The sequence below is a fragment of the Physeter macrocephalus genome, chromosome 21 (genome assembly GCF_002837175.3).
Source record: "Physeter macrocephalus isolate SW-GA chromosome 21, ASM283717v5, whole genome shotgun sequence".
NCBI lineage: Eukaryota > Metazoa > Chordata > Mammalia > Artiodactyla > Physeteridae > Physeter > Physeter macrocephalus.
Window position 1 is genome coordinate 7,668,335 of NC_041234.1, and position 26,552 is coordinate 7,694,886.

The 26,552-nt window shown below is 41.2% G+C and overlaps 1 protein-coding gene and 1 long non-coding RNA gene across 2 annotated transcripts in view; one reads left to right on the top strand and one right to left on the bottom strand.

The window, feature by feature from the left end:
• Window positions 1-8,508, bottom strand: part of LOC129391735 (uncharacterized) — an 84,504-nt gene extending 75,996 nt beyond the window's left edge. The window contains exon 1 of the long non-coding RNA XR_008616386.1: window positions 8,396-8,508. This is a non-coding gene — a long non-coding RNA (uncharacterized lncRNA). The remainder of the gene's footprint in view (window positions 1-8,395) is intronic.
• A 171-nt stretch (window positions 8,509-8,679) lies between these two features.
• Window positions 8,680-26,552, top strand: part of PRDX4 (peroxiredoxin 4) — a 19,130-nt gene continuing 1,257 nt past the window's right edge. Inside the window, exons 1-6 of the mRNA XM_024115263.2 lie at window positions 8,680-9,045; window positions 12,570-12,687; window positions 15,489-15,605; window positions 18,342-18,464; window positions 22,707-22,837; window positions 24,182-24,216. Coding sequence (XP_023971031.1) covers window positions 8,802-9,045; window positions 12,570-12,687; window positions 15,489-15,605; window positions 18,342-18,464; window positions 22,707-22,837; window positions 24,182-24,216 — 768 coding nt within the window. The 5' untranslated portion in view covers window positions 8,680-8,801. The remainder of the gene's footprint in view (window positions 9,046-12,569; window positions 12,688-15,488; window positions 15,606-18,341; window positions 18,465-22,706; window positions 22,838-24,181; window positions 24,217-26,552) is intronic.

Consider the following 26,552-nt stretch of genomic DNA (forward strand, 5'->3'; position numbering starts at 1 on the left):
GCACGTCTGGAGCCTGTGCTCCGCAACAAGAGAGGCCGCGATAGTGAGAGGCCCGCGCACCACGATGAAGAGTGGCCCCCGCTCACCGCAACTAGAGAAAGCCCTCGCACAGAAATGAAGACCCAACACAGCCAAAAATAAATAAATAAATAAATAATTTTAAAAAAATAATTAAGGTATAAAAACCATATGATCATCTCAACAGATGCAGAAAATGCTTGACAAAATTCAACACCCACTTATAATAAAAACTCTTCAGAAAATGGGCACAGAGGGAACCTATCTCAACATAATAAAGGCCATATATGACAAACCCAAAGCAAGCATCATACTCAATGGTGAAAAACTGAAAGCATTTCCACTAAGATCAGGAACAAGACAAGGACATCCACTCTCACCACTCTTATTCAACATAGTTTTGGAAGTCCTAGCCACGGCAATCAGAGAAGAAAAAGAAATGAAAGGAATACAAGTTGGAAAAGAAGAAGTAAAACTGTCACTGTTAGCAGATGACATGATACTATGCATAGAAAATCGTAAAGATGCCACCAGAAAACTACTACAAGTAATCAATGAATTCGGTAAGGTTGCAGGATACAAAATTAATGCACAGAAATCTCTGGCATTCCTATACACCAACAATGAAAAATCAGAAAGAGAAATTAAGGAAACACCCCCATTTACCATTACAACCAAAAGAATAAAATAACTAGGAATAAACCTACCTAAGGAGACAAAAAACCTGTATGCAGAAAATTATAAGACACTGATGAAAGAAATCAAAGATTATACAAAGAGATGGAGAGAAATACCATGTTCTTGGATTGGAAGAATCAACATTGTGAAAATGACTCTACTACCCAAAGCAATCTACAGATTTAGTGCAATCCCTATCAAACTACCAATGGCATTTTTCACAGAACTAGAACAAAAAATTTCACAATTTGTATGGAAACACAAAAGACCCCAACTAGCCAAAGCAATCTTGAGAAAGAAAAACAGAGCTGGAGGAATTGGCTCCCAGACTTCAGACTATACCACAAAGCTACATTAATCAAGACAGTATGGGGGCTTCCCTGGTGGTGCAGTGGTTAAGAACCTGCCTGCCAATTCAGGGGACACGGGTTCGAGCCCTGGTCCAGGAGATCTCACATGCCGCAGAGCAACTAAGCCCGTGCGCCACAACTACTGAGCCTGAGCTCTAGAGCCCGCAAGCCACAACTACTGAGCTCGTGTGTCACAACTACTGAAGCCCACGCACCTACAGCCTGTGCTCCACAACGAGAGAAGCCACCGCAATGAGAAGGCCGCGCACCACAACCAAGAGTAGCGCCCGCTCGCCACAACTAGAGAAAGCCCGCAAGCAGCAATGAAGACCCAACGCAGCCAAAAAAAAATGACAGTATGGTACTGGCACAAAAACAGAAATACAGATCCATGGTACGGCATAGAATGCCCAGAGATAAACCCACACACATATGGTCAGCTTATTTTTGATAAACGAGGCAAGAATATACAATGGAGAAAAGACAGCCTCTTCAATAGGTGGTGCTGGGAAAACTGGACAGCTACATGTAAAAGAAGGAAATTAGAACACTCCCTAACACCATACACAAAAATAAACTCAAAATGGATTAAAGACCCAAATGTAAGGCCAGACACTATAAAACTCTTAGAGGAAAGCATAGGCAGAACAATCTACGACATAAATCACAGCAAGATCCTTTTTGACCCACCTCCTAGAGAAATGGAAATAAAAACAAAAATAAACAAATGGGACTTGAAAGCTTTTGCACAGCAAGGGAAACCATAAACAAGACGAAAAGACAACCCTCAGAATGGGAGATAATATTTGCAAATGAAGCAACAGACAAAGGAATAATCTCCAAAATATACAAACAGCTAATGGAGCTAGCTCAATATCAGAAAAACAAACAATCCAGTTAAAAAATGGGTGGAAGACCTAAATAGACATTTCACCAAGGAAGACATACAGATGGCCAAGAGGCACATGAAAAGAAGCTCAACATCACTAATTATTAGAGAAATGCAAATCAAAACTACAATGAGGTATCACCTCACGCCAGTCAGAATGGCCAACATCAAAAAATCTACAAACAATAAATGCTGGAGAGGGTGTGGTGAAAAGGGAACCCTCCTGCACTGTTGGTGGGATACAACCACTATGGAAAACAGTATGGAGGTTCTTTAAAAAACTAAAAATAGAACTACCATATGACCCAGCAATCCCACTACTAGGCATATACCCTGAGAACACCATAATTCTAAAGGAGACATGTACCACAATCTTCATTGCAGCACTGTTTACAACAGCCAGGACATGGAAGCAACCTAAATGTCCATTGACAGATCAATGGATAAAGAAGATGTGGCACCTATATACAATGGAATATCAGCCATAAAAAGAAACGAAATTGAGTTATTTGTAGTGAGGTGGATGGACCTAGAGTCTGTCATACAGAGTGAAGTAAGTCAGAAAGAGAAAAACAAATACCATATGCTAACACATATATATGGAATCTAAGTGGCCCTGAGCCAGTAACATTACTAACCTACCTGAAGCCTGCAGTTTGATGCAACAGAAAGCACTGAGCCTAGAGGCAAGATGCTATGAGGTCATGACCTAGGTGCCTAGAACAGCTGCTGTGGCAGGCCCAACAGACTGATCGGGTAGAAAACTGCAATATATGACGTCCTCCTTGAAGACAGAGATGTCTCTCAATGAACTTCTCTAACAAAGACCTGTACCTCCTCCTAAGAACTGTAAGAAGCTGGCTTGTCCCAGGTAACCTTCCTAGAAGGCCGAAAGTAGAATTAACAGAAAGAGATGGCCATGACAAATCTAGAAGGTGTTTGCAGAAAGACTTTAGGAATAAAACATGAGGACAAATATTTCTAGAAGTTATTTTTAAAAGACTTTCAAATAATAAAAAAAATTCTATTGACCATCCTGTAAAACTGCAGCTTGATGACTTACTACCCTCCACTGTCATCTGGCATTCCTAATCCTCATTTTCTTAGCTTCTCTGTTTGCCCTGACACTTATTACTTGTTATTGTATTATGAGATTGACTTTGTATCATGTGTGTTGTTTATTGCCTGCCTACCCCAGTATACTATAAAGTTCACAAAGGCATGGAATTCTGTTTTGTCCACTCAATAATCCAGGAAACTAAAATAGTCCCTTTAACAAAGCAAACATTCAATAAGTAATTATTAATAAGTTAATTGGAGAAGGAAAAAAATGTTCTGTTAAAATCAGACATTTTCTGCAAAAAAATGGTTCTGATAAACCTAGGGGCAGGACAAGAATAAAGACGCAGACATAGAGAATGGACTTGAAGACGTGGGGAGGGGGAAGGGTAAACTGGGACGAGGTGAGAGAGTGGCGTGGACATATATACACTACCAAATGTAAAATAGATAGCTAGTGGGAAGCGGCTGTATGGAACAGGGAGATCAGCTCGGTGCTTTGTGACCACCTAGAGGGGTGGGATAGGGAGGGTGGGAGGGAGGGAGACGCAAGAGGGAAGAGATATGGGAACATATGTATATGTATAACTGATTCACTTTGTTGTAAAGGAGAAACTAACACACTATTGTAAAACAGTTATACTCCAATAAAGATGTTAAAAAAGGGAGACGCAAGAGGGAAGAGATATGGGTACATAAGTATATGTATAACTGATTCACTTTGTTATACAGCAGAAACTAACACAATACTGTAAAGCAATTATACTCCAATAAAGATGTTAAAAAAAAAAGAAACAAAATTGAGTTATTTTTAGTGAGGTGGATGGACCTAGAGAGTCTGTCATACAGAGTGAAGTCAGAAAGAGAAAAACAAATACCGTATGCTAACGCATATATATGAAATCTAAAAAAAAAAAATGGTACTGATGAACCTAGTTGCACGGCAGCAATAAAGAAGTAGACATAGAGAATGGACTTGAGGACAGAGGGTGGGAAGGGGAAGCTGGGGTGAAGTGAGAGTAGCATCAATATATATGCACTACCAAATGTAAAATAGCTAGTGGGAAGCAGCCGCATAGCACAGGGAGATCAGCTCGGTGCTTTGTGACCACCTAGAGGGGTGGGATAGGGAGGGTGGGAGGGAGGCTCAAGAGGGAGGGTATATGGGGACATACGTATGCATATGGATGATTCACTTTGGTGTACAACAGAAACTAACACAGTATTGTGAAGCAATTATACTCCAATAAAGATCCATTAAAAAATTAAAAATTTAAAATATTTTTTAAAATTTTAAATTAAATAAATAAATAAATACGTGCTACAGTACCACGTGGTGTGGAACCGTGGCTACAGGGCCCACTATGGGACTTGAGCATCCCTGGATTTTGGCATTTGGGGGCAGGTCCTGGAACCAACACCCCACAGATACTGAGGGACGATGGTATTTGTTTTGAAATTTTGCAGGTTAACTCAATTTGACGTGCGTTTAAAGAGATGCTTTCAGACTTCCCTAGTGGTCCAGTGGTTAAGACTCCGCACTCCCAGTGCAGGGGGCACGGGTTCGTTCCCTGGTCGGGGAAATAAGATCCCGCATGCCGCAGCCAAAATAATAAATAAATGAAAATAAATAAAGAGATTTTTTAAATGGTTAAAATAGTAAGTATGATGTTATATATATTTTATCACAAGAAAAAAAGGAATGAAGTACCAATACATGCTACAACAGAGATGAACCCTGAAAACATTATACTTAAGTAAAAGAAGCCAGACACAAAAGGACATATGTTATATGATTCTATTTATATGAAATGTCCAAAATAGGCAAATCTATATGACAAAAAATAGATTAGTCATAGCCAGGGGCTGGGGGAAAGGAGGAATTAACCACTAACAGAAATGAGGTTTCTTTTTTGGGGTGATGGAAATGTTCTGGAATTAGATAGTGGTAAGCACAAAGCACAACACTGTGACAATACTAACAACCACTGAATTTATTATATATTTTTAAATGATAAGTTACATGTTTTGTGAATTTTATCTCAAAAAAAATTTTTGGACAATAAGTCTTCCCACAGAATGAGTAATGTAAATAAACACAGACAGATACTATCTTTTTTCTGACCCTGAGTCAGAAGTCACAAAGCATTCCTCCTGTCATATGCCTTAGAAGTGAGTCCCTAAGTCTGGCCCACATTCCAAGTTAGCTTTTACACTTATATCATGAAACTCATATCATTTCAGTCTCACAACATGGGGAAGGTATTAATGACTCCCATCTACAGATGAAACTAAGGCTCAGAGAAGTTAAATTAACTTCCCCAAGCCATAAGGCCAATAGGTGGCAGAGCTCAGATTGGAACCTAGAAACAGCTGAGTCCATAACTTGTGCTCTTAACCTCTATCAGCGGTGGTTCTTTTTTTTTTTTTTTTTTGCGTTATGCGGGCCTCTCACTGTTGTGGCCTCTCCCGTTGCGGAGCACAGGCTCTGGACACGCAGGCTCAGCGGCCATGGCTAACGGGCCTAGCCACTCCGTGGCATGTGGGATCTTCCCAGACCGGGGCACAAACCCGTGTCCCCTGCATCGGCAGGCGGACTCTCAACCACTGTGCCACCAGGGAAGCCCTCAGCGGTGGTTCTTAACCAGACACATCATTTGTGAAACCACAGACGCTTGAGACCTCCCCCACCCTGCCCCGCAAACATCACTTAAATCATCATTTCTGGGGCTTGGTCCATACACTCGAATGTTTTTAAGCTCCTCAGGTGTTTCTATATACACAGAACCACCTCCCTGTGTCTGATGGTTTTGTGTTATTAATACGGGCAGCTGACTCCAGCTGGATGGTGAGTGTCTTGGGGGCAGGGCCCCGCCCCGAGCCTCCCTGTGACTGCCACTGTGACAGCACAATGTCTACCCGCGGGAGGCAGGCACACGGGGAATATCATTGGACAGAAGGATTCAGAGCAACTGCCACCCAGAATGTCAGCTGCCAAAGGATTCCAGTGAGGAGTGCAGTTTGTGCCTGGGAGGTGCACTGGGGCCCACTTGCTGGGCAGCCCTTGCTGCCAACTGGGGCACCTCAGCTCAGCCCAGGGCAGAGGTGTCAGGAAATAACACTCTCCCCGAGTTTCCTCTCCCAGTTCCTAAACTAAGAGACCCAGCTCAAGGCCTAGAATTCACTGAGGCTTTGTGGCTTCTTGTCCAACGATCAACATGGATCACCGAAGACGACCTCGGGGCACAGGCCTGAGCCGAATCCCTGGGACTGAGCTCCGAATCCCCTGGACCCCACTCCCCTTCCACATGGAACTGGAGGCCAGAGAAAGAGAAGAAGGGGAGGTGCGAGGGCCACCTCCCCCGAGGACTCCTAGCTACAGGACCATGAAAAGTGAAGAATTGACAGACAATGCTATAGGTAAGGACATGCTTCCCCCACCCCCTGCCTACCCCCCTCAGCAAAAGAGAGGTGGCTTCCTCCTTTGCCCACAGGAAACAGAGGTCAGGAAACAAAAAGCAGAGCATGTAATGGGCAGGACTAGGCTGACGGATGAGTTTGTAAAGGGCAGGTTTCCTATCTGCCTCAAAGGGTTTCCACAAAGAATAAGGATATAATATGTGAAAACAACCTGAAACTATGACAGGCTATCAGCAACATTAGGTGTTATTTACAAAATCAAGTGTTTACAATAGCAAATGCTCACCTTGTGCCAGGTGCTTTGGGAAACAAAGATGAATTCTACATCGATTTTGACCCCAAGGAGCAGACAGTCTAATAGAGGAAAGAAACTGTTAGGATGGCTTCTGTGGGATTCAGAAAGATGACAAGAGCTCACAGGAAAATAGAACGGACCCTGGAGGCATAAAGGCTGCCGATGGCTTCCGTCTTTCTGGTGTGTGTTGTGTTTCTCCCCTCAGTTCTCATCTGCCATCTTAGCAAATGGGTGAGTGATGGGGTAATTGTCAGAAGATGGAACAATACCATGCCTGGGAGAAAGGGTTTTGTGGGAACTTATCAAGTCTTGATTTCAAAAAAATAATACACATCTTGAGACAGCCTGAAGTCACCAAACTGTGACTTTCCTGCTTGAGCTTCTTTCCCTCTGGAAGACAATAAATGGTCTCAAGATATTGCTTTTCAGGTTAGACTTTTCTTCTCTAAGTCTTCCCAGTACTTGAAAGGACTACAACCAGAGTCATGGCACCGTTCGCCCAGCTCACTTGCAGGAAAAGGAGAATAAGTATCTGTTAAAGGTATAAAATGCAAGCCATTCAGAGGCAGAAGGGTTACTTTCAGCTTTGGGGGGCGGGGGGCTGGTTTGGGGGGGATGGTGTGCCGTAGTGAGGCTCTGTAGGAGAGGGGGGCGCGGAAGGATGAGAGGGTCTAAAACAGTGCTGCGACCGCACGACCAGTCACCGGCAATGGCGGGAAGCCTATCAGAGCAATGGCAGGAGACCAGTCTCCTGCGAAGTTATGTGGAAGAGATGAGCCTGGAAGGATGAGGAGGCCCTAAAACATTGCTGAGGGCGAACGGGAAGAGCGGCGGGAGCACGAGACCTGTCGCCATCAACGCCACAAAATGCTATACTGAGTTGGGCGTCGCTGGGCATCCTGGGCCTGCCCCCAGGGCACAGGTGCAAACGCCTGTGGGGTGGAGAGTCTCAGGAGGGGGCGACGGAGGCTGGAGCCAAGGGCCTTCGGGCCCCAAGCCCATCAAACTCCGGGTCCTATAATGGGCAGGACTAGGGTGAGGGATGAGTTTGGAAAGGGTTGTCACAAGGAGTAAGGATAAAACATGTGAAAGCAACTTGAAACTATGACTGGCTGTCGGGAACATTAGGTGTTATTTACAAAATCAAGGGCTTACAAGGGCAGGCGCTAACCTTGCGCTAGGTGCCTTGGGAAACAAAGATGAATTCCACATCCATTTTGACCCCAGGGAGCGGACGGTCTAACAAAGACAAACTGTTGGATGGCTTTCGTGGGATTCAGAAAGATGACAAGAGCTCACAGTTAGACAGAAGGGACCCTGAGGTCATAAAGGCTGCCTAAGACCCCTGTAAAGTGATGGGTAATTGTCAGAAGATGGAACTATACTGTGCTAGAACAAAGTTTGGTTTTCTGGGAACTTTTCAAGTCTTAAAAAAAAAAAAAAAAAGACACCTTTGAGACAGGCTTAAGTCACCAAACTGCCTGTTTGCCTTGCCTGCTGAAGGAGAGAAAATGGTTAGGCCTTTCTTTTCCAAATTCTCCCAGGAGTTAAAAGGGCTGCAACTAAGGGCGGGGATGGGGGGGCGGGGAGTCATGGCGCTGTTCACACAGACCACTTCAAGGAAGAAACAAGTACTGTTACAAGTATGAAGTGCAAGCCGTTCAGAGGCAGAAAAGTTCGTCTCACTTTTTTGCGGGGATGGTGTGCGGTGGCGAGGCTTTGTGGAAGAGATGACGTAAAAGGATGTCTAGCCCAGCGCAGGGGCGGGAGCACACGACACCAGTTCACGGGAGACGCCACTCTGCAGAGCTGGGCTTAGCTCCCGGCCTTGGCCCGCCCCAGGGCGCATGCGCAAAAGCCTGCAGGAGCTGAGCAGGCGGGGCTGACGCCCACGTGGCGGGGCAGGGTGTGGGGGAGCCCGGGAAGCAAGGGACAGTGGGAGCGGGGAGGGGGCGGGGGAGTGAGGAGGCGGGGCAGCTCTCTCGAGGCCGCGCTTCGGCTCCCGCGGGCGTCGGGCGAATGGTTGTTATCTTCCTGGAGGCGGGAGAAGTAGCTCTCAAGCCAAGGGACGTGCGACTACCCTCGCGTGGTCATGGAGGCGCCGCGGCCGCCGCTACCCGCGACGACTTCGGCCCCTGGCCGGAGCCGAAAGCTACTGCTGCTGCCGCTGCTGTTGTTCCTGCTGCCGGCCGAAGCTCTGCGGGGCTTGGAGGCGGAGAAGAGGCCCCGAGCCCGCGAAGAGGAGTGCCACTTCTACGCGCGTGGACAAATGAACCCGGGGGAGGCGTCCCGGGTTTCTGTCGCCGACCACTCCCTGCACCTCAGCAAAGCCAAGAGTAGGTGGTGCCCCGCCAAGGCGGGGTGACCGGTGGCAAGGGAGGCGGGAGGTGGGGAGGGCCAGGAGACACGTGTATCTGGTTACGGTGGCTACCCGGGGGCCTGGCTTGGGCGGCACCCCCTGGGCTGCCTCCGGTCCTGGGGAGAGCCTGGCTCTCTCCTTGTTGGGCGGGGGAGGGTGGAAGGGGGTGCCAGGTGTGAAGAAAGGGATGGGTTCCACTAATCAGATTTTGGAAGAAGTAGTGGTTACCCCTGAAGCCACAGATGAGGGAAAGAGGGTGGCCCTGGTCCTGGGCTTGCAGGCAACGAGGATGTTGTGCAAACTGAAACACTTCCTCAAACATCGCAAAGAGCCTGCAGCACATCGCGTCTGTTCTGCGATTTCGGAGAAGAATGCACTGATAGGTTGAATAATGATTCACAGAAAGTTTGATTAAACAGAAAAGTGGCTAAACAAAATGCTCAAGAGGGCAAACGTTTCATTTTTCTTTTTTGATTGTTGTTGCATCTTATAAAGAAGACTATTAAAAGCCACCTACCCAAAGACCTGTGTAGTTAATGGGTATCCTTCGTGTTTCTCAGAAATGAGGAACTTGTTACAGGGTGTACTTTGGATGCTCTTTGTAGGGAAATGGGAAAAGGGAGGTTAGAAGTAATGCATTTGGGTTGATGATAAACCTCGTGGCAAATTTGTGTCTTGCCAATTTGGCTTTTGATTATTTGCATTTCTGTCCAGTGTACACAACTAATGGCCACTTTCAGGAAGGACACGTCAGACTAAGTGGATACTGAGAAAGTTATGGCCTGCTGCAGCTGGATGTTAAGATTAGCCCCAAAAAAGTGGCTAGGGGCTAAAGGATAAAGACTGTCCCTTACTCGCTTTTAAGTAACTTGCTTTTCCTACTGACCATTTGGCATTCTGAAGATGTGTATTTGGCTTTTGTGGTACAGTTACAGAATGCTCCTTGCCCCAGGTTCAGTAAAAAAAGTAGTGCTTCACAATTATGAATCCCCAGTGTTAAATTGGATGTTGTTATGCCTTAGGATGGAGTGGGAGTGATAAAGGAGAAAAACTGTTTCGCCTCCTTAAACATCTGCAGTTCTTTCCTACTGAAAGTTATCTTTAGATTCTTGTTTTTAAAAAAGCTAGTGCTGCACTTTTAAAATCGTATTTCCAAGTCCCATTGGTTTTACTTGCCTGGGAAGATATTTTGAAATATGTCAGCCAGTTAAGTGTTTACTGGCATTACATGTATTTTCCATAACATGCCATCCAAGTCTGCACACGGAAGCAAAAGATAGTAGTAATAATAGATTTCCCTCTACCAGCAAACCTTTTCAAGTTTTAGGTATTTGCTATATTTCTCTCATGTGTAGGCTCATCTAGAATTAAAATTACAAGGACTTTTCACTCATAAAATGGAATATTATGGCACTATTAAGTTCATACTTTCAAATAATTTTTAGTAACATGAAAAACTGTTCATGATCTACTGCTTCCTTTTTTAAAAAGTGGGGCACAACGTGATCCAAATTAGTGTGTTTAAAAAAGACTGGAAGGAAAGACATCAAAATCTTAACAGTAGTTAAATTGATGGGGGTTATGGGGAGAGGGGATTTAAATATTCTTCTTTATACTGCTCTGCATTTGCTTTATTAATTATATGATTTATATTCGGGACAATTTGTGTTTGTTTTTTAATACACGCAAGGGGTTGCTTTGGGAATTCCATTTATAGATCTTAGCAAACTGCATTCTTTTTGCTCTATAAACTGATGGCAGTTTTTTTTTTTTTGGAACTAACACTGCAGTTCTTAAATCAAGAACCCAAAATGTCCCAAGGAAATTTTAAAAAAGGCAAGCAAGCAAGCCATATCCAGATTATGAGGGCCTGCCTTTCCACCACCTTGCCAACATTGTGTTATCATTTAACAAATCTTTACCGATTTGCTAAGCCAAATAATAACAATAAAGTATTCTATCAGTGTTTAAAAAAGAAAAAGAACGCAAAATTTCCAAAATCAAGATTTTCAGAACAGAATTTTTCAGTTTTATTGGTTTTCCCAATATGCTAAAATCATTAAGGATTATCATTGTAACACATTATTTTTTTAATTATAGTTAATTTGTTATAGAAGATTTATTTTATTTAATTTTATTTATTTGGCCACGCCACACCACAGGGTGCATGGGATCTTAGTTCCCCGACTAGGGAGTCTTAACCACTGGACCACAAGGGAAGTCCCTGCAACACCTTGTTACAATTATAACCTCACACTTGAGTAGCATTTTAAGTAATGTATATTAAAGCATATATAGTTCTGTATCCTTCTGCTATCTAATTGTCCCTCCTGGCCTTTACCAAATCAGATCAAGATATTTCTGGCTCAAGATAAGGAATCACGTGTTATATATTAACTTCACAGAGAAATTAATCTTAAGTTTGTCTCTATTTTCAGAGTTACCCAAAATGCTGGATATTATACAAAATATAATAAATGCTGGCTATTAAGCCTTACTTTCTGGGAACTTTAGTCAAACTTGGAAGCAAGTATTGACTTTAACGTATGTAATGGTTCTGAAAGTTTAAGTGCTATCTGAATGTGTTAACAGAAGATCAAGGTACATTATTATCAAAGCGCGTTGGCTAGACGTACAGCATGCCCTTACAAGAGAGCAGCGTGAACTATTCAGTTTCCATTAGGTCACTTGAAACCTGTTCAAGAGGGGTCTCCTCTTTCAAAGCCCTGGAAAATAATCCCATGCTCTGGGATTTTACACTTCTGTCCTGATATATTTGCAGATTTCCTTTTCCTTGAATGTAGCAGCAGGTCCTCCATGTGTTTGTGAGAAATTGGACAAGCATTTCAATTAGTACATCTGGAATACTGCCATTAGAGAACCGAAAATCTAAATATTTGAAAGTAGGAAGTTGATTAACTTGGAGGGGCTATAGTGAAGTATCCAGTAGGGTTTAGTGAAGGGATGGAATGTAGGGGGTCTGTGAGCATGAATAGGAAAAAAATCTTTATTTTCACTAACCTCCCACTGAAATTTGGCATTTCTTTCCATTATGAACATCAGCAACAAACCACCTTAGCTTCAGTGGTACTTGCTTGTACTTGTCTCCAGTAGAGTCACAGATATTTTCATGCCACATTATGGTTGTTGCAAGTATCCTGAAATATCGTTTACACTCATCACTATCTTGGGTAGTTACTAGATCACTGCTAGATCTTGCAGTTTTAATGTGTTAATAAAAGGGCACAAATATTAATATATCACCAGTTTGTTTTTTGATAGTCTTGATAATTGCATTTCAACGTAATTGGTTTCCTTTGCAATTCTAAATATTTTATGCATTCAGTAATACGATTCTGAGAAGTCCGTCAGCATCACCAGACTGCTAAAGAGGTCCAAAGATTCTGAAGCCTTGATTTTTAGTGATTTCTTAAAGATGTCCTTCTGTCATCCCACCAACCTTTTCATTGTTAAAGAACATCATGTATTTTTCTTTCTTAGTTTCCAAGCCAGCACCTTATTGGGAAGGAACGGCTGTGATAAATGGAGAATTTAAGGAGCTGAAGTTAACTGACTATTTTGGGAAATACCTGGTTTTTTTCTTCTACCCCCTTGATTTGTAAGTAATACATGTACGTAGCAGCTAATAAAACCTCAGTCATTATCAGTCATTATTCAACAACATCAAATAGTTAGAAATTATTTTATTTAGCACTTGTTCTTAAAGGGAAAACTGAGATGAGTTTTTTCAAGAAGGTAACATCTTGAATATATTTCAGAATCATAACCCATTGACCCCAGTACTTATATCTACATGATTGTGTTATCATAATGTAATCATTAGAGGAAAGCCGCATTTATATTCACCAAGCTATACTTACTAAGGCAAGAAAATGGACTGAGAATATTTTAGAAAGCATTTAATAGCAAGACTTATGCCACAAATCTGTTTCTCTGTTAACTTGAATGTTTATAAGCCTTTTTCTCTGGTGATGCTATTTAGCTATGGTTTTACTATTTTTATTCTTTGCTACATCTGTTGCTTTTCTGTGATTTGAACATTTTCCTGACAATACTGGATATGCTTAAGGAATAATACCTATTAATATAAATTATGGTTATGGGGGTAGTTCTCTTACTTTAACTCTGGCAGTGAACACTTTTGTAGATAGAAAGTTGACTCAAAGTAAATACTCTTGGAACTTTAGTCACATTGGGGATTTAACTTTGAGTGTTTTTCAAATTCCATGAAAGTGAAAAGATACCAAAGAGAGTTATCCCAACTTTTATCTTTTTTGTTTGAATATATTTTTTGGTTACAAAACTAAATAGAAGATTCTTCTGTCTTTGCCACTGTATATTAAGGTCCTTTTTACATTAGGAGTAATCTAGAACTATGTAAATATATTTTAAACTTGCAAGGAGGATATACTTAAGCTCATATCTTTAGGTTGTCTCTAGGCCAGAGGTCAGCAAAGTTTTTCTGTACAGGGCCAGATAGTAAATATTTTAGTCTCGAAGTGATCTTCATTGCAACTACTCAATTTTGCCTTTGAAGCACAAAACAGTCATAGACAGTAATGAATGAGTGTTGTTGTGCTCCGTTGAAAGTTTATTTACAAAAAACAAGATAGGCTAGATTTGGACTGTGAACTGAAGTTTGCTGACCCCTACTCTAAATCCAAATAGAATTCTCATAAAAATTTGTACATTGAGGCTAAAACAAATCATGAATCTGCATAATATGTAATCTTTTAAATTAGTAAGAACTTCCTTCTTTCTAATCAACTTGTACTATGGCTTGACTAGCTAAAATGTATTATATAACTTAACTTCAAATAGAAACCAGAAGTAGAAATTTTAATATATGTAAAATGATAGGCCTTCTAAACTCATGCTGTAAAACTGAAAAGCAACACATACATTAAATATATTTGATGCTAAACCTGAATTTTGAAATTAGTGTAACATAGACAAATATGCTATTTCTCCAGTGTTATTTAAAACTCCATAATTAATAAGATATATCTAATTAGAGCATGATGTTAGCAGTGGTCTTCTGGGGCAAGGAGCTGAGAGAGCTTCTTTCTGTTGTTTCTGTGTAATGCCTGCCGGACTGGGCCTGGTTAGAGAAGGAAGAATCCTGGGACATTTGCCACAGTCTGCAAGGAAGAAAGTCAGAATTCTGCCGAGATTCTGCAGAATTTCAGTTTTCTGCCTAAGCTTTAAGTTGGGCCAGTATGTCTCTAGGTCGCATTTCTTGGAATAATAGGAAGGAGGGCAGGGGCCGATCATTCCTACCCTTTGGAAAATATTAAAAATACATGTCATAGGCCAGGTTTCCAGGGACATAATCTGGATTAGAATTGTCTGCTTGCATATGGCAGTGCTCCACTCGAACAACTGAAACATTTGAAAAGCCTGTATTGGGCTGTGGTAGGAACTTGTTGTCCTGTAAGTCTGTTTTTCAAACTTTCTTGACGATGACACACGGTAGGAAATACATTTTTCATTGCCGCCCAATACACTTATACATACAAGGTAATATTTAGTCTGCATGCACCAGTATAGTCATGCTCCTTAAAATACTGAACAACTTCCATACCAACCCCCTCCCCAAGTTGCCCCTCCCACCTAGTCCCTTTCAGAAACCTCCAGACAGAGCTAAAGCCAACCTTGAGTTAAGGTGGTTAAATATTTTTAATATCACTCCTGAATATACACATATATACATATATATGCTTTATAACTTACCCTTACTGTGTGTGATCTATGTGTGATAATATTTTCTATTTCACTTTTTTAAAATGTTGGTTGGAACTCAATAAATTGGCTTAAAGAGTCCCTATCACTGCTTGAAAAATACTACCCTAAGGTAATATTCTCTAAATGTGCCCTTCTGACAACAGGACTGGGAGATGAGGTAGTAAGTAGAATTCTAGAGGACCTTATCAAGAAAGTGAGGGGGGTGGGAGAGTATTTCCTCATCTCCAAAATAGAGATAGATGCATCTCGCTCATAGGGTTGGCATAGGAAGGTTAAAAAAAAATAGTGAAACAATGTAAAATTTGTATTGATCCTTTGAAAGCTATAAAGCACGATATAAAGTATTATTGAATAAAAGCTAATAAAATGGGGGATGCTGCCATAAGGGAGAAGGGAACATTGGTTGACCACTGATCCATTAAGTTATAAAAGTAAAGTTTATCAAGATGTAATTGGGAACTCTATAATATACTTTTTAAATTAAATAAGATTTGATCAAGTAACCATTTTTTTAGACTACTCCATCTTGAGAAGCTTCATATATAAAATTGTTCTTAATGTGCGTTTTTATATACTAAAGGTGTTTATAAAAACAAAATCATTTGAAACTAAGTATATGTGTATTTTGAGAATAATTTTTTTTTTAACTTTCAGCACTTTTGTGTGTCCAACTGAAATCATCGCCTTTGGTGATAGAATTGAGGAATTCAGATCGATAAACACTGAAGTGGTAGCATGCTCTGTTGATTCACAGTTTACCCATTTGTCCTGGTCAGTATCTTAAACTTAATATTTGTAGGGAAAAAAATGAACATACTCTTAAATTATGGGCAGACAACTCTTAACATGACAGGAATATAGAGGAGCTCCAGTGGCACAATCAGTTAGCGCATGGTACTTGTATGACAGGAATATAGTTATTTATCAGACAGTTCAGGAATAAATTTATCTGAGAGCTTCTAGTTCAATGGAGGTACAGTAAAAATGCTTAAGGATTTTATAGGACATTTCAAATTTTGGGAAAAAAAGTTAAATTCAAAAGATGTAATATCCATAGCAAAAACCACTGAATTGTATGATTATTATCCTAAGTTGGGTAACCTTAATCTGGAGAAATAAACTCTAAAATACCATGTCTCTCTGTTACACAGTTGTCTAGTATTAAGTCAAACTCAAAATAGCTTTTATAATTACTTTTTAAGAAGCAATGATTTTTTTAATTAATGCTTCAAATAATTTTTTAAAATTCATTAAACATGAAAAGATGCTCCGCCTAATTAATTGCAGAGAATTTACAATAAAATGACAAGAGATGCCATTTTTTTCCTCTGTCTGGCCAAGAGTTCAAATATTTAAGAATTTCATCCAGTGTTGACAAAGGTGTGAAGAAATGGTACTTACACAAACACAGTTGATTCAGCATTTCTGGAGAGCAGTTAGGCAACATGTTTCAAACATTGAAATGTTCATGTTGATGTGAGTTTTGTTTTGTTTTATAAATTTATTTTTTTGTTTTTGGCTGCATTGAGTCTTCATTGCTGAGCGTGGGCTTTCTCTGGTTGCGGCGAGCGGGGGCTACTCTTCGTTGTGGTGCGCAGGCTTCTCACTGCGGTGGCATCTCTTGCGGAGCACGGGCTGTAGGCTTGCGGGCTTCAGTAGTTGCAGCACGCAGGCTCAGTAGTTGTGGCTCATGGGCTCTAGATCTCAGGCTCAGTAGTTGTGGAGCACGGCCTCTGTGGCATGTGGGATCTTCCCGGACCAGGGCTCAAACCCATGTCCCCTGCATTGGCAGACGGATTCTTAGCCACGGCGCCACCAGGGAAGTCCCTAATGTGAGTTTTTAATAGCATCCATAATTTTGTTCACAAAATTTTTGCACAATATTGTTCAGAATTATTTTGCTTTTAAAATTTAACATTCAATTCATTAAAGTAACAAAGTCAAAACAGGTTTTTCTCCATTTACAATTATGTGTATAAATGTATATACATGAATATATGTTTGTATGTATAACTGTAAATGTATATAAATTATAAATGTAAATTATACATACACACATATATGTATGTGTGTATATGTAAGTAAAATTTTAATTGGTTCAGGAGCTACAATTTAAATTTAATTTATACTTCCTTAAGTAATTGATTCTCTTAAGTATTTTAAGATGCAGTTATATATTTAATATATTTAAGCATCTCAATTTTCAGACAAACTTTCCCAAGAACTTAAGTAATTCTTGCAAATCTAATAAATAAATAGGTGTGTCTTAAGTCCTTTTAAAATGTTTCTTTACTAGTTATAAACTAAAATTTCAGATTACACATTTTGAATTGGAATCATAAAGTGAATCTGTTATTTTAACATGCCAAATCTCTTAAACATTATAAATAATTTAGTATACAAATATATACTGATTATTTCTTAATATAAAAATATAAAAACTATGGGTTTAATTTGCTTCATCATTTCTATAGTAATTCTAAATCTTTGCAGGATTAAAACACAAATCCACTAAGGAGAAAGTTATGTCATCCCAAATAATTTGGGATTGCTTTCCCAAGGAATTTTGGGGGATACATTCTCAGCTAGATAGGTTTCATATCAACCAGAGATTTCTACTTGGATGTAAGAACTGGGGCTGCAAACATCTGGAGCAACAGTTCCCTGTTTCCTAACGGCTACGTCAGTGTCCTGCCATGAGGGCCCCAACCCACATCCCCCAGTTTCAAGTTGCAGAATACTTAAATCTGAAGACTGATGAGTCTGAGATTACAGCTAACTTCCTTGCTGCTTCAAGTGGACTTTGCATTTCTTCTCTCTCAGAATATTAAAATGCCATCCAGTTGTATCCTGTTTATCTCACAAGGCTTTGTCTTGCAATCACAATTCTAAGGTTATGCTTATGACAGTGCATATCCTTTGATCCATAATTCCACTTCTAGGAATTAATCAGACAAGTATACAAAGTTGAGAATTATCAGGATTTTCCAGCAGTGTTTATAAAAGCAAAAAAAAAATGGAATCAGGGCTTCCCTGGTGGCGCAGTGGTTGGGAGTCCGCCTGCCGATGCAGGGGACGCGGGTTCGTGCCCTGGTCCGGGAGGATCCCACTTGCCGCGGAGCGGCTGGGCCCGTGAGCGATGGCCGCTGAGCCTGCGCGTCCGGAGCCTGTGCTCCACAACGGGAGAGGCCACAACGGTGAGAGGCCCACGTACCGCAAAAAAAAAAAAAAAAAAAAAAAAGGAATCAGTTTAAATGATTGTCAGTAGAGATTAGTAACATATATTATGTCTGTACATTAAAAATGTGATGTGTATCTCCATATTTAGTGTTTAAAAGATATGAATATATTGTTAAGGGGAGGGAGAGGCAAGAAAAATAGAATGTGTATTAGCCTGTCTTTGTTAGAGAATGTGTGTGTTGTGTGTTTGTGTGCATATGCAAAGAAAGAGTGCTGTTTTAATATATGCCATTTACTTAACCCTGCAAGGTAAATTTTCTGTTACAGGATTAATACCCCTCGAAGACAAGGAGGAATTGGGCCGATAAGCATTCCACTTCTTTCAGATTTGGACCATCAGATCTCAAAGAACTATGGCGTATATCTGGAAGACTCGGGCCACACTCTTAGGTATCTTTCAGTGGTTTTACATTATGACAAATATGAATATATTTGTAATCCTCCTTGACATGGAGTTAGAAGATACAAGGTTTGATCGAGAAATATTTGCTGTATTTGCAAAAATGCTGTAGATACCATTAAAAGTAATTGGTGAGTGCCAAACTTAAGCTATGTGAGTGTCATAGACTGTTACAGCCAGAAGATTATTTAGAGGTCTTGGACCAACCCTGTCATTTTACATAAAAAACAGATTCAGGGCTTCCCTGGTGGCGCAGTGGTTGAGAGTCCGCCTGCCGATGCAGGGGACACGGGTTCGTGCCCCGGTCTGGGAAGATCCCACATGCCGCGGAGCGGCTGGGCCCGTGAGCCGTGGCCACTGAGCCTGCGCGTCCGGAGCCTGTGCTCCGCAACGGGAGAGGCCACAACAGTGAGAGGCCCGTGTACCACAAAAAAAAAAAAAAAACAAAAAAAAAACCAGATTCAGAGTTCCATGGACTTAGCCAAAGTTACTATAGTTCATTGCAGAGCCCAGACGTGAACCCAAGTAGCTGAAGTTAGTATAATTGCAGAGCCCAGATGTGAACCCAAGTCCCCAAATTGTTTGTCCATTTCTTTCTCCTCTTTTCCAAACTGACTCTAGTAATGGTTTTTCTAAATACAGGTATCATAGTATTTAGCAAACCTGTGTCTTTGGAGTAGGAAAAATTAAGGAAATATTTTACCCAACAACCCTCCTTGAGTTACCTGAGTTAATAAATACTGATAGAATTCTTTGAAAAAAGGGCAACTTCAGCTTGAAACAGTTTTAATTTTCTTATATATTGTTGATTTGCTTTGCAGTGCTAAGTTTTTTTAATGTTTTATGTCAAGGTGTCAGTATTTTATAATCCTGTGGGTTTCACATAACAGCTTTATTGAGATATAATTCACGTACCATACAACTCACCCATTTAAAGCATACAATTCAGTGGTTTTTAGCATATTCACAGAGTTGTGCAACCATCACCACAATCAATTTTAGATCATTTTCATTGCTCCAAAAAGAAATCCCATCCCCATTAGCAGCCACTCCCCATTTCACCCAGTCCCCCTCCCCTAAACCTACACAACCTCACTCATCTACTTTTTGTCTTTCTAGTTGCCTATTCTGGACATTTCATATAAATGGAATCCTACAGTATCTGCTCTTTTATGACTAGCCTCTTTCACTTAGCATAATGTTTTCAAAAAAGGTTCATCCATATTTTATCATGTGTCACTACCAAGTTCCTTTCTCTTTTTTTTTTTTTTTTTTTTTTTTGGTACTTGCCAAGTCTGTAATGGTTTCTGCCTAGAGTTTATTACTAAGTTAACTCCCAAAGAGTAAATATGCCACTAAAAAGATTGAGGCACTTTTAAAATTTAGAATTATTTGAACATTAACCAAGTAAAATTATCTAATATTAGCTATTTTATGTGATTTGAACCAATAGTTTTTTAAATTTTTTATTTTCATCAAAGTAATATATGCACATAGTTTTTAAAAGTCACATTTTCTTTTTTTTTTTTTTCTTTTTTTTTTTTGCGGTATGTGGGCATCGCACTGTTGCAGCCTCTCCCGTTGCGGAGCACGGGCTCCGGACGCGCAGGCCCAGCGGCCATGGCTTACGGGCCCAGCCCTCCGCGGCACATGGGATCCTCCCGGACCCGGGCACGAACCCATTTCCCCTGCATCGGCAGGCGGACTCTCAACCACTGCGCCACCAGGGAAGCCCTAAAAGTCACATTTTCTTAAACAGTCCTCTCCTTACTCTTAGCCCTGCTTCATGGAGGAAGCTACTTTCAGCCCTTTAGCTACTGCTTGCATTATTTGACTCCATATTTCTAAACAGTATCTTATATAATACATCTCCTGGATATATCAATTTTGGTATTATTTTTCATGGTAAATAGGACTTTATCTTTCTTACATCATCCCCAAATTAATTTTCCCAGTATAATGTGTCACAATTTTGGATTAAGTCAATATTCAGTGTTTATATAAATACTGTTCACTGCTAAGCTTTTAAGTGTAGTGTGCTGAAGATTACCTTCCCCTCTGGCAAATTTTTTTATTTTCTTGTAGCTAATAAACTACTTGATTTCTTTCATTCCCTTAGTTTTCTGTATATCCATCACTAATTATTCCTAAGTTCCACACCTGGATTGTAACCCCTCTAAGTACTGCATTTTTCCTCTGTCAGTTTTTTTCCTCCATCCTCCTGCTTCCAGTCAGACTGATGGCTCTCTAGGCCTGCTACAGAGCTGTTGTCCTAGCACTTTATGCACCAGCATCCTGGGGCTTTCCTTCACCTCTTCTCTATTAGATACCCAATTTTCTGGCTCCCATGCCTGCCTGCCTTCTTTTTTTTTTTTCCCATTGCGGAGCACAGGCTCCGGACGCGCAGGCTCAGCGGCCATGGCTCACGGGCCTAGCCGCTCTGCGGCATGTGGGATCTTCCCAGACCGGGGCACGAACCCGTGTCCCCTGCGTCGGCAGGCGGACTCTCAACCACTGCACCACCAGGGAAGCCCCTGCCTGCCTTCTTTATGTAATCCTTTGTTATGGTGAAGCACATCCTCAGAGCGTCCTAATACAAGGTCATTGGAAGGTAAAATGCTTGAGGGCCTTATATATCTGAAAATGTTTTTATTCTGCTCTCATGCTTGATTAATAATGTGGCTGGGTGTAGAATTCTAGATTGAAAGGCATCTTCCTGTGGACATTTGAAAGCACTGCCCTGATACCTTTAGCTTCTGAGGCTGTTATTGAGATGTCTGTTGCCATTTTTTTTTTCTTTTCTTCCGGTACGCGGGCCTCTCACTGTTGTGGCCTCTCCCATTGCGGGGCACAAGCTCCAGATGCGCAGGCTCAGCGGCCATGGCTCACGGGCCCAGCCGCTCCGCGGCATGTGGGGTCTTCCCGAACCGGGGCACGAACCCGTGTCCCCTGCATTGGCAGGCGGATTCTCAACCACTGCGCCACCAGGGAAGCCCTGTTGCCATTTTAATTTCGTACTTTTTGTAAGAATGACCTGTCTCTGCTCTGTGGAAGAGGCATATATACATATTACACCAACTATGGCAAATGCCTTAGTCTCATAGTCTACCAAAGAAGCAGTTCACAAAATCAGAACAGAAAACAGAAGCTACAATTTGCTACCAAAGAAAAGGCAGATTTTTTGTGTGTGTGGTGTGTGTTGGTATGATGTGCCTTACAGAGGCAAGGTCAAAATTTCCGATCAGGGTCACTTACTTCAGAACAGACTTGATCACCTTTGATGAGAATTTTCAACTGTAAAAGTAGTACATGAAAGAATACCCATATGAGTAGTAATTAACAATTTTGCCTGAGTTTGGCCAAGTTGATCTGGTCTAAGGAGATTGAGCCCTAGTTAGTTCAGACATTGAGTTGCTTGTTCAAAAAAGGTGTTGCAGAATGAGCAGGAACACTTCAGTAATGTTTAACATGATTATGGAATAAGATTTCATGTAATAGATATGTAATGCCATGTATTTCTACTAAATGTATATATATCATCATTATTTTAATACTTTACACAAGCAATTAGCCCTAGTACCCGAGATCCTTTTCTAATCCAAAGCAGGTATTGGGTTGAAATCCATATTGACTGAAATAAATAGATAGTAAAATCCTTTGACAATTTTTATCTCTAGTATACTTTAACTCTTACAGTGCCACCCCTATCTCAATAGCAGGTCTTTTAGGTCGAACTAGCTCATTATTCCCCAGGCCTTAGTAGTGAATGACATATAGAAAGATTCAGAAGGAAAAGCAACTTCATATTGGTGACTTTGTCTTTTTCCACCACTGAAAAAGGAAATACAAAGACATTCTAAACAGCCAGTGATAAGAAACATGGATCACTCCTTCACCCAAAGGAAGGCTTTGCTAGGTAGTTTAATCATTTCATTTACAGTACAATCCCAAACCTAGTACACGTCAAGATTCAACTGATAATACTACAGTACATTTCATAGACAAAAACAAATTATTAAAGCTACCGTTTAACAGTGATAATCCCAAAATACACAGTAGATAAGTGTGGGTATGGGGGGGTGTGCATGTGCATACCAGTCAAGTAGGTAAGTAGTGTGGTTTCGGTTCTGTATAACATCCTTCTGTGTGAGCGGTACATGGATTCACGTTAACTAATATTTTTCCTGACTGAGAACAAATGTCCTCACCTTTACCATTCTTATGTTTTACAGAGGTCTCTTCATTATTGATGACAAAGGAATCCTAAGACAGATTACTCTGAATGACCTTCCTGTGGGTAGATCTGTGGATGAGACACTGCGTTTGGTTCAAGCATTCCAGTACACCGACAAACATGGAGAAGGTGCCCTTCCCTTCTAACCTTCATAGCCTCTTGATTTTTTAGCTTGACAGATACTAGCATAATTAGTTTGGTTTCTCATCTTACAAGTAATTTTCATGGTTCCAAAGTCTTCTGATTGTTTTCAGATTATTAGGTCTTTTAAGCAGATCAAATTATAATTTAAAGTGCTTTTCTTTTTTGAGTAAAGTGCTTTTAACAAAATATCACTAATATATTCTACTTACTGAATAGGATGGACAAAATATTATTTTCATAGTCCTTTTGGTTAAGCTCAGAGAAGTTTCTGCTACTGTAATTTTTCAAATTATGTTTCTATAAACTTAAAATGCACCAGCCAATCTGGCAGTATCTACTGACGTAGGTTTTATTTGCATGTTTACGTTATTTGATTTAGCTTTTTTTCCTCAAAGTAATTCAGAAATCCTTAAGGTTATTCAGTATCACACTGGTAATCTGTCATTTCATCCTTTCACTTCAAGTTTTTATAGTAGCCAGATGGAGAAAGTCAGATCTTCTTAAAATAGAACACATGTTATATATTCCTTTCAAAAGTGTAACTCACGGGCTTCCCTGGTGGCGCAGTGGTTGAGAATCCGCCTGCCAATGCAGGGGACACAGGTTCGAGCCCTGGTCTGGGAAGATCCCACATGCCGCAGAGCAACTGGGCCCATGAGCCACACTACTGAGCCTGCCTGTCTGGAGCCTGTGCTCCGCAACAAGAGAGGCCGCAATAGTGAGAGGCCCATGCACCGCGGATGAAGAGTGGCCCCCACTCACCGCAACTAGAGAAAGCCCTCGCACAGAAACAAAGACCCAAGACAGCCAAAAATAAATAAATAAATAAATTTTTTTTAAAGTGTAACTCAGTGCCTGAGTCGGGGTACACTCTAAATCAAGGGGAAATCCTACCTTCCAAATAATGTTAAAGTCTCTTTTGACAAACAGTGAAACATGGCATCAGTACAAAATACTGCAGGACAAAGCAGATAAGCTTAGGGGAATGTACATTCAAGGAATTTTTGCTGTACCCAGACCTTTCAGTTTACCAGATTCCCAAACTTTCCAGCTGTATTAGAGGAACACTCAATTTGGTTTCTTCTATTGTAAATGTAACTAAACACAATTGACAAAAGTGAAAATAGATTAGCTGCCTGCTGATAAGCTCCATGACTAAAATTTCTTGCTGCAAGCCAGTAAGCTAACAGAAGTCAAGTGTCCTGTAGCAATGTTCTCATTAATACAGGCTCTATTTTCAGTTTCATTTGGAAAAAGAAAACACAAGAGCTGATAAAGAGAACTGAACTCTGTTTTTAACTGTCTTTTGCCAATTTTTGTTTCTTTCAGTCTGCCCTGCAGGATGGAAACCTGGTAGTGAAACAGTAAGTCAAATAGATTTTTCTGTTAAGAGGATGGCTGGGGCAAAAAAAAAAAAAAAAGCCAACCCTAGGATAATCTTTCCTTGTAATAGAACTGCCTTGATTTTGTAAATGAAGTAAACATTGCTAGGCAGAACTCATAAGACTACAGGCATTCTCTGGACTGTACGGAGAGGAGCTGAAACTGGGAAAGCAGAATATGGAACCTGATGCTGTGAATTTTAAAGCCAAGTATACAGAGAAAGATACCATTAAAAAAAAGGGGGGGAACAATGGAGATGTGGTAGAATCAATTCAGGGCAAAGAAAACAGTCACAAGCAAAACCTTCAGTGTATATTAAAAGCTTTTAAGAAAATCTGGCTTACTGGGGGCAGACACCAAAAACAATGGGAACTACGAACCTGCAGCCTGCGAAAAGGAGACCCCAAACACAGTAAGTTAAGCAAAATGAGAGGACAGAAAAACACACAGCAGATGAAGGAGCAATGTAAAAACCCACCTGACCAAACAAATGAGGAGGAAATAGGCAGTCTACCTGAAAAAGAATTCAGAGTAATCACAGTAAAGATGATCCAAAATCTTGGAAATTGAATGGAGAAGATACAAGAAACGTTTAACAAGGACCGAGAACTAAAGAGCAAACAAACAATGATGAACAACACAATAAATGAAATTAAAAATTCTCTAGAAGGGATCAATAGCAGAATAACTGAGGCAGAAGAATGGATAAGTGACCTGGAAGATAAAATAGTGGAAATAACTACTGCAGAGCAGAATAAGAAAAAAGAATGAAAGGATTTGAGGACACTCTCAGAGACCTCTGGGACAACATTAAACGCACCAACATTCGAATTATAGGGGTCCCAGAAGAAGAAGAGAAAAAGAAAGGGTCTGAGAAAATACTTGAAGAGATTATAGTTGAAAACAATCAGATTAATTAACAAATCCATCATCTCACAGTTAGCCTTTTTTGTGTGGGGTGAGAAGGCTTAAGATCTACTCTTCTAGCAAATTTCAAGTATACCAACAGTATTAACTGTAGTCAACCGTGCTGTGCATCAGCTCCCCAGAACTTATTCATCCTAAAACTGAAGGCTTATACCCTTTGACCAGCGTCTCCCCATTTCCGCCAGCCCCAGCCCCTGGCAACCACCATTCTACTCCGTTTTATTCATCCAACAGACATTCCTTGAGCACCTGCTATAGGGCAACTATTCAAACTTGGATGATAGCCAGATGATACTTACTAGTGAACACCGTAGCCAATGTCCCAGCCCTCAGAGTTACATTCTAATTTTAGTTGTGGCCAATACTTTTAGAAACAGGTTGATGGGAGTTGGTGGGACAGTGCCTGGGATGGAGATAAAGTGGTCAGGAAAGACTTCTCAGATGATATTTGAGCTGAAACGTGAGTGAAGAAAGGGAGCCAGTCGTGCATGGAGCCGTGCAGAAAGAGCAGCAGGGGCAGAGAGGCCCTGAGGCCGGAAGCGGCTCAGCGTGGCGGGGGAGCAGAAAGGGCCGGCGCGGGCAGGACGCCGAGCTGTGGGAATGGGAGAGGACGCCAGTGTCCCAGTGCACGGAGGGTCGGAGTCCCATGAGTTGACTGAGCAATGTGGAGTCCCTCGTGACCACAGGGAGAGCAGCGGGTGGTTTGAGCATAGGGCAAGGGTAGGATGAGGAAAAGGAGATGAAGTATGAACTAGTTCAAGAACGACAGCTGTGAAGGGAAGAAGGCAAGAAAACAGCTGGAGAGGGGGATGTAGGATCAGAAAAGGTTTGGTGGTGGCGTTTCTTTGAAGATAGATGAATTTTTCATCTCCACTGCACAGGCCTCCTGATTGGTCTCCCCGACCTGTTTCTCTCCTCTGCAATGCCTGTCATCTGCAGACCGGAACCTCTTAGTGGCTCTGCAGTACAAAGTCCTCATGCTCGGGCATGGCCTTCAAACTTCTGCCTTCTCTCTTCCACTGCCTCTCCCTGGTCATCGTCCCATGATTCACGCACACACATATACATGCACACATGCTGTGCTCCCACCAAATCACGTGACTCATCTTTCCCCAAACTAAGCCGTACTCTGTCACGCTTTTGTGCCTTTGCTCAGGTCTTTCTTTCTGTAGCCTGGAGTACCTCTCTCCCCTTCCCTAAATTCTCCAAATTCTTTTCTCAAGACCAACTTAAATGCTACTTCTACTCTGAGGTCTTCCCTGATGCCATCTCAGCCTCTGCTGAGTCACAGAGCCTGTGTCCTAGTTTTGTGTGTTGCATCAAAAGCAGTCACGTAGGGCTTCCCTGGTGGCGCAGTGGTTGAGAGTCCGCCTGCCGATGCAGGGGACAC